A 15,253-nucleotide genomic window follows, 5' to 3' on the forward strand; every position below is an offset into this window, starting at 1 on the left:
TATATGTCATTGTATAATATCCAATGTAGCTAGCAAATGGCAAAATATGATCTAATAAAATATTTTTAATATACATGTCAGCTGGCATTCGCCCAATCGCCTCCTCACGTTCGGTATGTCCTTTCAAAGCAATAGGGCATTCCAACATGCTGTCAAAACCAAATCAATATGGCGGCTGGGAGGCAAACACAAATGTTATTTTATCAGTTCTTAATGTGTTTTAGATCATTTTAGTTGCGTTTCTTTGTAATTCTGTTTTGTACAAGGATTAACTTAACATTTTCACTTAAAATATGCCTTATTTCTGTTGTGTTTTGAAATGTAGAATGCGAAGTAATCATGATAAAGTTCAGTTTTATCGGTTACCATCAGTGCTATATTTTAAGCATCAAACAACTAAATAAGTTATTCTATGAGAGACAAAACAATGGTTAAATGCTATAAACGTTCTATAAAAATATTAAATAACTAACTATCTCCCTGTTGCATACACTTCGAAAACTGTCTCCACCGTAGGTTAACTCAGACCCCTTGAGGGAAAGTGGACCTATATTATTTATGATGCCAATCTTTCGCTTGTACCTACTAGCAATATCTGTATTGTCTATTTTAGCCCATCATTATGTCATCATTATGTTATAAAATCATTTTAGGATATTTGTAATAAAACACTCTTTATCTCGATCAGGAGGAATATTTTATTTAAGTGTTTTAGGGTAAATCTTCATATTTTATGCCAAGGTTTCTCTAGTTACTATATGGACAATTACTAATGAAACACCCTGTATATATAAAGCCATAAGAGTTTTATAAATATTACTAAAAGCAATTGACATGTATGGCATAGATACATGAAGCCTGATAGAAAAAACTATAAACCTTATAAATACCTTAGAAAGAAAGATATTGAGAATACTGAGATCCATTAGAACCAAGGTTGTGTGAAGTATAAGGTTCGGTCATGAGTTATTAATATATTATTAAGAAAACCCACCATGGAAAATTAGGCAAAAATACAAGGACTGCGCTGGGCTGGTCACCTTTTAAGAATGAATAATAACTCCTAGCAAAAGGCTTTTTTTTCTGGAAGCTGTCTGTTGTGAACCGGTTCACAACAGCCACTTGGCTTATTGTACATCTTCCATTCCTTTATTAAACTCATTCCAGAATTCTGGAACCCTGTACCAGCTTATACAGGTTCTAGTGCCTCTACAATGCCTCACAGTCATGCAAGATATGATTGACTGTTTCAGGTTCTCTGCAGCTCAATTCTCCATGAAACAGCCCCTTTGTATGCAAGTGACCCTTAACCGGCGCATGCCCAGTGAGGAAACCTGTTATGACTCTGAGCTGATTCCTGCTTGTTTTCAGCAGTAATTCAGCCCTACTAGCACATGTCCTTCTGATATACATCTTGCCATGTGTTTAACCGGGTATACTCTCCCAGTGTGAGTTGTGTTGGCTTCGGATCCAGGCTTTTTTACGTTCGCAGACGGTGCTTTTTGGCATTCCCACGTCCGGCTCTGGACCCAGGTATTTTATAGTTGATGCTCTCCTGGGAAGTGCATCAGCTCTTTCATTGCCGTATATGCCCCGATGACCTGGAAACCATACCAGTATAACACTGCTATGCTGCGAAGGTCTGTTATGTTCTTGTCGACATTCCCACGCTAGCCTAGAGTTCAGCTTAGGGCTTATAAGAGCCCCAATGGCTGCTTGGCTATCTGTGCATATGTTAACCCGCTGTAGTTCGAAGGCCCTCAAGTTGTTTTCTCTTGCACACTGCAAGATTGCAAAAATCTCTGCCTGAAATACGGAGGTATATATTCTCCCAGTGGAATAAATAATGTTGAAATTTCCACCACTACAGGATATTCCTGCGCCCGAACCTTCTGAAGTCTTAGACCTGTCCGTATACTAGGTGTGACCCTGCTGTCTGAGTCGAGAGTTTCCTCTGTCCCATTCGTCTCATGGGCAAATGTGCAGTTGGAAAGGTACTTCAGGCTTGTATCTGGATGTCATATGGTCAGAAATCATCATCCATTCGTAATCATTATTTTCATTTATTATTCTACTATGTCCTAATTTAACTGGTACGTTGCTCAGGTTTTCTAGCAGTCTATATCAAAAGCCTTAGTGTAAATATGGTGAGACACCAGCTAGTGGGAAGATCAAGGGAGAGATGATGATGTATATTTGGACGGGAGCCTAAGAGTCACTTCGTGAGGTGACGCAGGTGAGAAAAATGCTAGTGACTGGATCACCGCAAACTGAAACCAGTTTGCGCCTACTGTTCTTAGATGACTTGTTTCTTTCCTGCAGAGTTCGTGAATCTTACCTCCACACACCGTGACAATCTGGGGAATGAGAACTTCATGGCGCACCCTTCGTCACCTCAAGATGAATTTCTGTGAAACATAGAAATGATACTAAGACCGCAAGTTCTCGTGCAGAGTACTCGGCCTTAGGCCGTCCGCACGTAGGTTGCTCGAAAACGCGTCTCGAAGTTCGCGCGTCTTGCTCCTCTTGTATGAAACCTGCGACACAAGCGATTACTCTCCGCACACTAGTCGATTCAGTTTGTTCACATCTTCCAAGCAGGAAGAACGCATTTTTATATATCAAATAAAACGACTATTTCGATCTGTGAAAGGTACGGTATTGTTACATTCTTAGTATAATTTGTATACAATTGAGGGTATTTTTCTACTTCCCCGACGAATTTTATAATTAACATCTAGAAAGTGAAGTTCAATGTTTTCAGAATTTTATATTGCAAACAATATATTTATTTACACAAAGCTACTATAGCAGATCCCACCATGACTTTACAGTATAGGGAACATAGGCAATGCAGTCCTTATGAGAGTTTTTAGCGCGGTGAAGCCGATTTTATCAAAAATAATTTGTAATCGAACATTAGAGAGATTAAATTAAAAATGTTTTAGAAAGGCACTCTACAATTTGAGGATTCATGTGCGTAATAACTATAGTATATCAATTAAACTTAAACGCATACGAATTCTAATATTTTAGATTGTCTTTTTAAAACAGTTTTAATTTAATCTCTCCAATGTTCGATTACAAATTCTTTTTGATAAAATCGGCATCATCACGCTGAAAGCTCTCACCAGGACTGCATTGCCTATGTTCCCTATACTGTAAAGTCAAGGTGGGAAGGACTATATTACTACAATCAACGAACATAACATTCTCTGATCTTTTAAAAAAGTCAAATTTAATTTATCGCAAAAATCAACAAAAAACCAAGGAAACAAATAAAACAAACTTCAAATGAAATAAGCTCCATGACTGGAAACGTGCGTCTCACTCGAACTTTCTCGTGCGCTACTGATCGCAAGAGACGAGCATCGTACAAGACGATTTGCTCGTACAGACGAGATTTGTAATCCTAAACGCACCGTCAATGCCACAACGAAGAAACTTGAGTGGCGGGGAGAGATCTACACGACTGGAAGCGAGTCGACTGCTTCGAGCGTCGAGCCATGTGCGGACGGTCTAGGGCAGCAATACTCAAGCTTTTTTTTTCCTGGGCCACATAGCAGCTATTGCCACAGCTTGCGGGCCGCAATCTATGTGAAGTAATATACAGTAATACAGTATGGTGCAAATGAAAGGAATAAATTCGTTATTTCGTAAGCTGGCGACTTTAAGGAAAAATTCTGAAACATCGATTTTTAGTTTTAAATTACGATTTTTTGGCATATGTATCAAATCGATGATTTTTTTTAAATTAGAATAGGGGTCGTGTGCTAGCTCATTTAAAAAGTTATTCACAGGATGCCGAAAAATTTTTTGTTATTTGAATTAAATTAATTGACACAAAAAGAAGAATGTATGTCATTTATTTAACTCAAAATATAGCTTATTGTTGTCAGAAAACAGAAAAAAAATGTTTATTTCACAAATAAACATTCCTTTTCGCTTAAATTTTTGTTCAAGCTTCCAACCACCTGCCTCTTGGCAGTTTGAACTTTGAATTTAAGAGAAAAGCAGTGTTTATTATTTGTCAAATAAACATTTTCTTCTGTTTTCTGACAGCAGTAAAATGTATTTTAAATTAAATAAATTACATTCATTTTTCTTTTTTTTTGTCAATTAATTTAATTCAAAACAAAAATTTTTTGGGCTTAGGTACTGTATACTTAATTATGTTAATGTTTATATTTCTATATAGAGAATTTCAAATGAGCTAGCACACGACCCCTATTCTCATTCAAAATAGATCGATTACGTCATCACGCCCAGATGGATGACGATAGTATGATCTACCTATATGTAAAAAAAATCATAATTTAAAAATAAAAATCGACCTGATTCAGGATTTAAAGTCGCCCGCTTACGAAATAACAACGTCGTCCAGGTGCGAATCATTGTCAGGATAGGTAAACATTTTTTTGCATATTTCATTTCTGAATATGAGGATTCGCACAGGTATAATTAAGCGAGGACAACGTGAGGAACAAGTAAGCGCAACTTTTGAGAGTTTTATATAGTTATCCGCTACTAATTTCCAGAATTCTTCATACTGATTTGCGTCTCTTTTTTCTTTAAAAATTGCGTCCATATTTGTATCATTTTTAAAATTAATTAGTTCATGTGACAAGTTTGCGTTATTAAATCATAACGGCCGCAAGTTGTATAGTAGCGGCTACTTCTAAGTGCCAGGGATTTTCCATTAATAGAAGACATTTCCTAATGTTTCATAAATCATTAAACCTTTTCTGAAATTCATCGCTCAAGAAAACTAGAAAATTAGAAATAAGTAGCATAGTTTCCTGGAAATACATCAATTCCATCTTGTTGAGCTTTCATCAATGTCGTAAATTTATGCAGATTTTTTATATTAATTTCCCCGATGTACATCTTTAGCTTATCCACGAAAGCAAAATACTTTATTTTTGTCAACTACGAAAATATTTTTATGTTTACCTTTTAATGTGTAAACGACGATTAAATTCGCCAAGTTTTTCTGTTATGTCGCAAATAAAAAATGCTAAAAGCTACCACCAACTATCTTACTTGAGTTAAAAACAATTTGATCATTTACAGGGTCTTTCAGTTAGCCTTCGGGCCGCATAAAAAACGTAAGAGGGCCGCATGCGGCCCGCGGGCCGCAGGTTGAGTATCGCTGATCTAGGGTCTAGTCTTCACGGTCCGTGACCCTGCGCTACGCAGTTCTCATTCTCCAGAATGTCACGGTGTGTGGAGGTAAGATCCATGAACTATGGAGGAAAGGAAAGGACAAACAATTTTTGAAGACTACTAAGTGATTCCAAGAACACAATATAGCACTCATCCACTAGACCTGTAAAAGCTCTACAGTTTTTCAGGATTCTGGAACGGGTATCTGGAATAAATGCTAGATGTGCATAATGTATAGTAAGATTGACTGTAGTAGTACCGATTAATAGCAAACTGTGCCGAGAAGACAATCAGTAAATCATTTAGTTTTGATTTGCCAGTTATTTTAAAGTTCCTTAAATCAATTTCGAAGTCACCGTTTACTCTATTGTAGAGTTTCACAACGCCTCTTTGAAGTTTCCTCCGGTAACACGTTCCCATCCATGACAAAAATCAAAAGAACCTGATTTTTATCGTTGCAAAAGAGCGAATCCCATTTATATTTGTCTTTAAACTACCGAATCGCAATTACCTCTTTGTGACATAATCTAGCTTTAGCTCTAGTTCAATAAAACGTAATGAAACATTGAGCTGGGCCAGTTCAACAACAAGAATTTTCCTCCCAATACAAATAAAAAGCTATTTTTGATCGACAAGTATCTCCGTTTTTCGCGTTTGTGTAATAGGTACGCGGTTATAAAGCAATCGGGGTTTGGCTTTGATCGGAAAATGGTAAAACGGTCAGCGAAAAATGAATGCCCGCGGAAAGGCGTGGGAAATACAGAAAACGTAACAATGCAAAATGATAATTTATCCTGAAAAGTTTATGGATTTTCCACGTAGGTGGACCTAAATGGGGTATTAGAAGAGCTGCTTGAAAATTTATAGGATTTTATCTAGAAATGGATTTTAAACAGCTCCGGTGAAATAAAAAAGCTGACTGGAAGTTTCCTTCGTGTTATTCGCATCCCTAGTTCTTTGACTCGATTTTCTTAAAATATTGATTCAGGATAAAGCCGATCGAGGTTTTGTGAGAGTAAGGAATAAAGTTAAATAATGTTGGGATAATCCCTCAACAAAGAGAGTAATAAAACGGAACCCCTTCTGGGGTTCCAAAACGGAACCAACATAGAGATATTAGACTAAACTAAAACGAATCTAAAATATGCAATACAATTAGCCAAATAATTTAATATAATTACCGAAAAAATTATGTTGTGCTATATGAATACTTAAAGAAAGTTAATTTCAAATTTAAACTGAAAAACGTATATTCGGGTTTTCTAGGGTCTTGAATTGATGCTATTGAAATTATTAGACAAAAAAAAGAATGTGTGTGTACTTTGTACGCACGTAAGAAGTTATACTTCTATTATATAATTTCTTAAAAATAAATATACTTTAAACAGTTTGTTTTAATTTTTTTTAAATACCAAACTAATTTTATGCTTACCGCTTTCAAAAAAAAAAAAATAAAATAAAAAAAAGTATAGGATTGCTCCGGATTCGAACTCAAGACCTCTCAATCTCTAGCCGAATGCTATACCAAATACGCTACGAGGACTGTGTCTGGATCGGTTCGAACGTACCTAATGACAATTCACGGTAACAAACAGACAAGGTGAAGTATAATAAACATACAATAAAATGTTTTAATAATACTCATCTTACTCCTGAGGAAGACAAATCCAAAGACACAAAAATTATGATATATATTTACTAAAAACACTAATTAGTCGAGGTATTGAAGCACAAAAAAAGGCCTTACTGTCGATTTTTGGCGCAGTAAGACGGATTTAATGCAGTTTGGTGCGTTGGATTCGTGAGAATGTCAGGAAATTTTGTGAACTAATGTAATGAATAAGAAATCTGAAATTGCATTTGTGCATAAGAAAAATGCATTTCAAAAGTGCAGTTTGAAATTTGCAATTATTATAAATTTGCAACTCGGTAAATAGTTGGGCAACATCCCGATTAATTATTTTATTTATTTTTAATCATTTTTTAAGTCCATATAATAGTCTAAGATGTCAATAACCATTAATAATAAACAAAAAATTCTTCCTTATGGGAAATCGAACCAAGTACTAACACGTCCGTAACTAGATACACATACTGCTAGCCTACGCAGTCACTTGCTAGACACGGGCGATATTAGGTATAAAAAAACAAATAGGTAGGTAAAAATTGTAAAGAAAATTACTACATACTAAAATGTATTATAAAATTAATATATTCTTAAATTTTAGAAGAAACACTCGTAAATAGTTTCATTTATACAAAACATTCGTAAAGACAAAAGCATGTAGGTACCTGCATATAATAATTGCCTATTTCAAAATGCACTTTTGAAATGCATTTTTTTATGCACAAATGCAATTTGAAATTTCTTATTCATTACATTAGTTCACAAAATTTCCTGACATTCTCACGAATCCAACGCACCAATCCCCATTAAAATCCGTCTTACTGCAAAAAAATCGACACTTCAATCCTTCATTGCCTCGACTAAATATATTCTTTTCACACCTTTTCTTGCACTGATATATTTATACATAACTTAAAAGATTTAGCAACTAAACGCTATACTGTGTGTGTGCGGATGCGCGCAGTATTATGAAATTTTACTCTCAATCGCGCCTAAAGAAGTATAACTTCAAAAACCAAAATGACGAAAAAGGGTAAAGAAAAGAAAAAACCTGGGTAATGTCAAAAAAAGATAAAGAATAACTCAGGACATTCGGCAGAAAGATACTGAGAAAAGTATATAGCAAGAGGAAGATGGCACATGGAGAATCAGGAGAAACGACGAGGATGTTTAAATTCACATCTTATTTCTATGTTCCTATGACGGATAATTGTAAAGGGTTTTTACCCAAATATTTTTACTTTGGTGGTTAGCATGTTAGATTCAAGCAAACACTGATGATGATCGGTCAACCGATTGAAAACTAGTTCTGTTCTGTGATGTAGCCCTGTATAGGGATTTTAACAAATATACCTTTTATAAAGGATTTTATGGTTTTTTGTAATAAATGGTATAAAGTCAACTACACAAAAACTTTTTTCCTCGTGAATCAATCGATAGCGTAGGCAAAAATGTTAGTCTAGGCGCCAAATAGAGGTCACCGTGTCCTTTTCAATTCTGATGGACAAACTCAACGGTTTCTTATGGATTTTTGGCTGCTGACTACGAATTTCGAGGGTGGATTTCGATCCGAGTGGTCAAAAAATTGTTATAAACAATTTAATTGTTTATAAATTGTTTATAAGGCTGTGGCTCATAAACTAAAAGAGATAAAGAAATAATGTTTCAAATAAAATTTGTTCGTTAATAAAAAACGAAGAAAAAATCGTTTACTGAACTTAAATCCAACAATTAGAACTCAAGATATTGTAAAATTAGTGCACAATGCAAATTGCAAATTGCAAAATAAGTATTGTTCGAAGCTTTATCGATCGTAACTCGACTTCTGCGCACGCAAATGAGCCTTAGAAGGTCTCATTTTAAAGTTTAGTGTATATGCTTCCAAACAAATTTAACAAATGCATTTGTTAAATCACTTTGTCTTCATTTGTTTTAAAGTTATATCCGATTGAATTTAAAATTTTCTTCAAAAAATTGTACATTAATTTGTTTATGCAAATTTGTTAAGCAAATTTGAGCTATAAACATTTATATTTTAATTAACAATAATGGTAGAAGGACTAAAAAGGAACATTTTGAGCTTAAGAAAATGTTAGTATGTTTATTTTTGGCCAAGATATCGATATTTTAATAGCGCGCTCTGAGGCGCGAGATTGGCTCACCGCGTAAAGGTTCACGCGCTAACTTCTCGATGCAAATTATAATTTCTATGTATATATACGATATCTTCATTTTTCATTTTTGAAGATCCTAATAAAATCTTATCATATACAGTAGAACCCCGATTATCTGTGCTCCTCGGAACCGGACGTTGGCACGGTTTACAAACATTTATTTCTCATATATAATACATAATATGTACGTATATACAATACATGCATATGTACCTACCATAAAAGATAACATAAAAAATAAATCTTTCATTATGAGTCTCCTTCTCGGCGTATAAGGTTTAAGTCGAGTGATTTACGGTGACGCTACTTTGATAAAACCTCAAAAATACAATTTGAGTAATAGAAAGTCATAGCACGGATAATCCGTAGCCCGGATAATCCGCACACAGATAATCGGGGTTCTACTGTAATTCTTATAATTAAATCATCAAATTGTACCTCGTATCACCTTTCATTCTATTTACATTGTCTTCTATTTTTTGTATTAAATGAGAAAAAAAACATTAAAAACAAATATTTCAGAAATATAACTAAAAAGTAAGTTGATATTATTTATTAATACTATGTTTACAAACATTATCTTTCATGCATCTGCATCGAGATATACAGAGAATCTCAGCTTTTTTACATCTGCATAAGTTCTTAGAGCAATTTTTACAGTTACATGGTGGTACTAAGTCTGTTCTTGTAGACAGTAAAACTCAAACTTTCTGGGGCTTCAGAGTCTAATTATCCATATGATATCCATATAAAGTGCATCTAGTTCTTTTGCAACATCATCAAGGCACGTCAATTGTGTGTATGTGTATGCCGCCACAACATAAATGCTCGTTTTATAATATGCAATGATAATGCTGTAAAAGACCTCGATCCATGTTTTATATCGATATCACATATTGACTTATTTGCATGTGTAGAAGCCGAGTTACGATCGATAAAGCGTCGAAAAATACTTACATACTTGACTGTGAGCCGATTTTGTGCCTTATAGCGCATCATTAAAATATCGATATATTGACCAAAAATAAACTTACCAACATTTTAAAAAGCTCAAAATGTTCCTTTTGAGTTCTTCTATCATTTTTGTTAATTAAAGTATAAATGTTTTTAGCTCAAATTTACTTAAAACCCTTATAACAAAATAAAAGTACAATTTTTAAGAAAATTATAACTATAAACGGGTATAACTTTAAAACAAATGAAGATAAAGTAATTTAACGAACTTTTTTTGGAAGCCTGTTAATTAGGCTTTAAAATGACCTTCTAAAGCTCATTTTCATGCGTAGAAGCGGAGTTACCATTGATAGAGTTTCGAAAAATACTTATTTTGCAATTTGCAATTTGCATTGTGCACTAATTTCACAATTTTTTTTAATACTATAATATCTTGAGTTCTAACTGTTGGATCTAAGTATAGTAAACGTTTTTTTCTTCGCTTTTTATTAACGAACAAATTTTAATTGAAACATTATTTGATATCTCTTTTAGTTTATGAGCCAGAGCCTTATAAACAATTTATAAACAATTAAATTGTTTATAACAATTTTTTGACCACTCGGATCGAAATCCACCCTCGAGATTCGTAATCAGCAGCCAAAAATCCATAAAAAACCGTTGAGTTTGTCCATCAGAATTGAAAAGGACACGGTGACCCCTCTGGTGCCTAGACTATGTTTACTAACGAAGTTCTATAGCGACTACATAACGACAGTTGTTAGTTAGTCGTTCAGCTTCAGAGCATGCTAAGCTTCCAAGAATTTACACGAGCAGTAGGACATTACTCGGCAACATCCAGTTGTTGATACAGCACTTAAAGAAAAATAGATATCATTCAATCAAAGTTTTGTATCGTTTCCATTGATCATAATTGACTACTGTATTAGTTGTCTTCTAATACTTAATCAAATTGTGACATTATCGATAATTACATTTAGTACCCTCAATAATAGTCTCAGTGGTCCTTCATTAAAATTAAAAAACAAGGTCATACTTACATTCTTGTTTAAATGTGAAATATTCTGTTAAATGTCGACACTCGTGGTTACCACGAAGGAGAAAAAGGGTGGTAGGATAACATAACTTCAGTGCCCACAGGTACAACACGCACTGTAAAAAAAGTAGAAAATTAATACTGGTTTTGGGAAAATTAAGAGTAGGTATAACTATACAAATTAATATACATTCACAGAATATCAAGTAGTGTTGTAATCATTAACAATGTCATCGGTCGGAGATACTTAAAAACTGTTAATTTTCATTTATAAAGAGTTGCTGCATCTTCATTTATAAATAATTGTTATTTCCTTAAAGAAATCATTAAGAAATGTCGAATCAGTGGGATCATAAATGTTTAATCGTGCAGGTGGCGTTGAAAATAAACTTATTTTCAAATGATGTATTATAGTCAGCTCAGTAATTCGCTAGAAAATTTAAACCTAATATAACAAAGTTCAGCTTGGCAACATTGTGTGAATACCAAGTCCTCTATCATCAAAACCGCAAGTTAATCCAGCCAAATGAATATATTTTTTACCAACAAAAATGAGATATTTTAACCAAATAGTGTTTCAAAAAATATGTGCAGAATAATTTTGAATTCGGCTCCGCTAATGAAATTTGGTTTTTTTTCCTTAAGGGGGGGCTATGGTTTGAAATAAATATATCAAGCACATTTTTAATTTTTTTCGAAGCTATAATATAATTATTTTATTTTTAAATTAAATAAACATATTAAGTACAATTCGAAGAATATTAAAAAAAATTCAATCCAGAATATTGAAAAATACGCCATTGGTGACAAATTTTGACAGGCAGCTCACAAAAAAATGGATTTTGCGGTGGACATCAGAACTCGTCACTGGATCACATGAAACAAAAAATTCAAAATATTTGATTAGCTTATGAGCTTCACGAGGTAACAACGTCGAGTTTTTTTATTTTTAATGATTTTTGAATTTTTGGTATCACTCAGAAATCAAAAATACGAAATCTTTGGTAAAAATTTTGTGAAAATCTACAGATTTATTATTGTTGAACGAAAAATAAGCACAAAAAGAAAAATATCTCGACGTTTTTACCTCAATAAATGTCTAAGCAAAATCTATGCAAAATTTGAGATACATCGTCAATCGGGCAAGTCGTTTTTCAATTACAATATCCACCGCATTTGAAAAAGCAGTTTTGGGAAAAATGCGTGTAATTGTTTTGACAACTGCATCTTCATCTTCTTCTTTGTCTGCCAAATCGTAAAGTGATGCACATTAGAATATGTTTCCTGAATCGCGGAGTAATCTAAAAAAAGTGAAAACGAACAGTTTCTTACTATGCTCAAGCGTGCTGGCGCGAAGTCGCGGCAAAGCGAGTCGAAGGTAAGGATATCCAACACGCTGAATACTGTCAATAATACTGATCATGTAAGGGCCGCTTTATAATTTTATCCTCCAAAACTGTTATCTGTATTAATATGTAAGTTGGCTACTAATGACTAATCTTCATGATTAATGGGATGATAAAATATATCTCAAAAATTTATACCGAACATTGATATGACCACTTTTTATGCATTCTGACAAAGTTCCGTTTCTACTATACTTGACATATACAGTATGGTGCAAGTGTATGGAATAAATTCGATATTTCGTAAACCAGCCACTTTAAGAATCCATATGGAGCTGATGACGTAATCGACGATTTTTTTAAATGAGATTAGTGTGATAGCTCATTTTAAAGGATATTCAATTCTGTATTCAGTAATATAATTATTAACATAATTGTTTATACACAGTGTCCAAAAAAATATTTTAAATTAAATTAATTGACAAAAAAAAATGTATGTAATTTATTTAAATCAAAATACATTTTACTATTGTCAGAAAACAGAAAAAATGTTTATTTGACAAATGATCATTGTTTTTCGCTTAAATTCAATGTTCAAACCAGCTCCCGCCAACCACCTGCCTTTTGGAAGTCAAATAAACATTTTTTTTTTGTTTTCTGACAACAGTAAAATGTATTATAAACTAAATAAATTACATACATTTTTCTATTTTTGTCAATTAATTTAATTCAAACATTTTTTGACACTATGTATAAAAAATTATGTTAATATTTATATTACTGAATACATAATTGAATACCCCTTCAAATGAGCTATCACACCATCCCTAGTCTCATTTAAAAAATCATCGATTACGTCATCACGTCTTTATGGATGACGTCACTCCTATGAAATAATATTTTATGCCATATATATTATATGCCAAAATATCGTAATTTAAAAATAAAAATCGACCTGTTTCGGGATTTTTCGACGGTTTACGAAATATCGAATTTATTCCAGACATTTGCACCATACTGTATAATCCCATTCAAAATTGAGCGTTCGCCTGCCGTTTTTAGTGATTACGTAATTTACACCACACTTTGTTACCAAAAAATATTAATTTTAGTTTCACTGTTCAGTGTGAGTGTCATTGAAAAACCTTAAGGGGATGGGTACGAACTTTCGGTTTCAATGCTATTTAAATGGGGATTAATTTTTTTCGAATCGGGAGAAAATTAATAAGTATTTTTGAAAAATTTAAACGCAAAATGAAAGATTACGTTATTACCGAGGACCGAAAGTCCCTGAAAACTTCTATAATTATATTTTAATAAGTTACATGGGTGAAAAACTAAGAGAAAATGTAGTGTGATTTTTAATTTCAAATATCTCATTCAAAAGAAACTTTTCATTCATTCTAAGGGATTTTCGGCCCTCAGTAATAAAGTAACCTTTCATTCTGCGCTTAAATTTTTCAAAAATACTTATTAGTTTTCTCAGGATTCGAAAACAATGATTAAATTTAAAATTCATTGAAAATTTTGACAGGCGTCAAAATTTTGCATTTTGTTCATTTCCCCTTAAAAGAGGCTTTCAAATAAAATACATATTACTTGCCATTTGATCCCGTTTAAATTAATTGTGCACACTGGTATTTACATACCTCTCAACCATTTTAACTGAATACAAATATTTTCTACTAAAAAAAAATGGTGCACTAGTTCAGTCACTAAAAGATTTATTAAATAGACATTCTGTTTTAACTCAATTTAAAAAAAAAATTGAGAACGTTGAATTTATCCATGTCTGTCTGTAAATACAACTCCGTCACTAAACCACATAGAAATACAAATAAGGTGTCGAATGAAAGTTAATAACCCAAAGATGGTACTTAATAAAGGTGAGAAATCTGACCTCGGACTTCCGGTTTCAGAGTTGCAACCGGAAGTAATGTTTTAAAGTCGCCGAAGAAGTTCAAGCGATATATTATTTGACGCGCTATAGTAAAATGAGAACAAATATACACTTCCGAATTTTATATATCTACCGGTAAAAACGTTGTAACAGGAACTACCCACATTATAGTCACATAAATAGTGCATGTTATATATATTATCAATCGACGCGTTTTGAAAGGCAAACTCGAATATTTAGTTTCGGTTTTGTTATCATATCCGGTTAAAAAGTTACGACCCTAAGTTTGGCAAAATAACTCAAAATTAGTGAAATCGTATGTCAATGGACGCAAAGTTCACGAAGAGTTCAAATATTGACTTCTACCGGTTCTACTTCCGTTCACACTCAACGAAAAAGGTACGTAATATTAATAAAAATGTTAATTCAGACAACAAAAGCAATACTTAAAATTTGTCCAATTCTTGTTTTTATTGTAACCACAAAGCGATGTTCATCAATTCATTATGTTCGTTCGTTGATCCAATGTATTACGTTTATTGAATGGATGAACATCCATTTATTAATATTACGAACACTGTTCACTGAGCCGACGAACACTATTCATTGAAACAACAACGTCGTTAATTGACCGACGAAGACTATTCGTTGTGTCAATAACAGTGTTATTTCTCCTAACGTATTTCGTTTATTTCTACAATTATTTCCATTTATTCTTACAATTAATTCCGTTCATTCCCACAATCAATACGGTTATTCTTACAAGCAATTCTATTGCATTAGCTTAATGTATGATATTAATTGATTAATAATAATTTTGCAAATCCCCGTTTTTTGTCCTAAACCTAATGGACTTTACACTGTGTGATTTCTCATATGATTTCACTTATACAGTGCGCTGGAAAAATTGTTTAAAATAATCAAAGTATATTATAACATCAGTGTTTCGAACTTTTTAGCGATCCCTCTTCAGGTGACAGCCACAACTTTGTTTTTTTTTTAACTGTGAAAGTACATCATGTGACAGCTCATTTAAAAGCTTTTAAAATA

The 15,253-nt window shown here is 33.2% G+C and overlaps 1 protein-coding gene across 7 annotated transcripts in view; it reads right to left on the reverse strand.

Annotated features, from left to right (window-relative positions):
- LOC114339424 (serine/threonine-protein phosphatase 2B catalytic subunit 2-like) overlaps positions 1 to 15,253 on the reverse strand; it is a 1,099,401-nt gene that overhangs the window by 414,316 nt on the left and 669,832 nt on the right. For all 7 annotated transcript variants that reach the window (XM_050647774.1, XM_050647800.1, XM_050647797.1 and 4 more), the window contains exon 4: positions 10,962 to 11,073. In XM_050647774.1, coding sequence (XP_050503731.1) covers positions 10,962 to 11,073 — 112 coding nt within the window. The remainder of the gene's footprint in view (positions 1 to 10,961; positions 11,074 to 15,253) is intronic.

Source organism: Diabrotica virgifera, chromosome 1 (assembly GCF_917563875.1).
Source record: "Diabrotica virgifera virgifera chromosome 1, PGI_DIABVI_V3a".
Lineage (NCBI taxonomy): Eukaryota > Metazoa > Arthropoda > Insecta > Coleoptera > Chrysomelidae > Diabrotica > Diabrotica virgifera.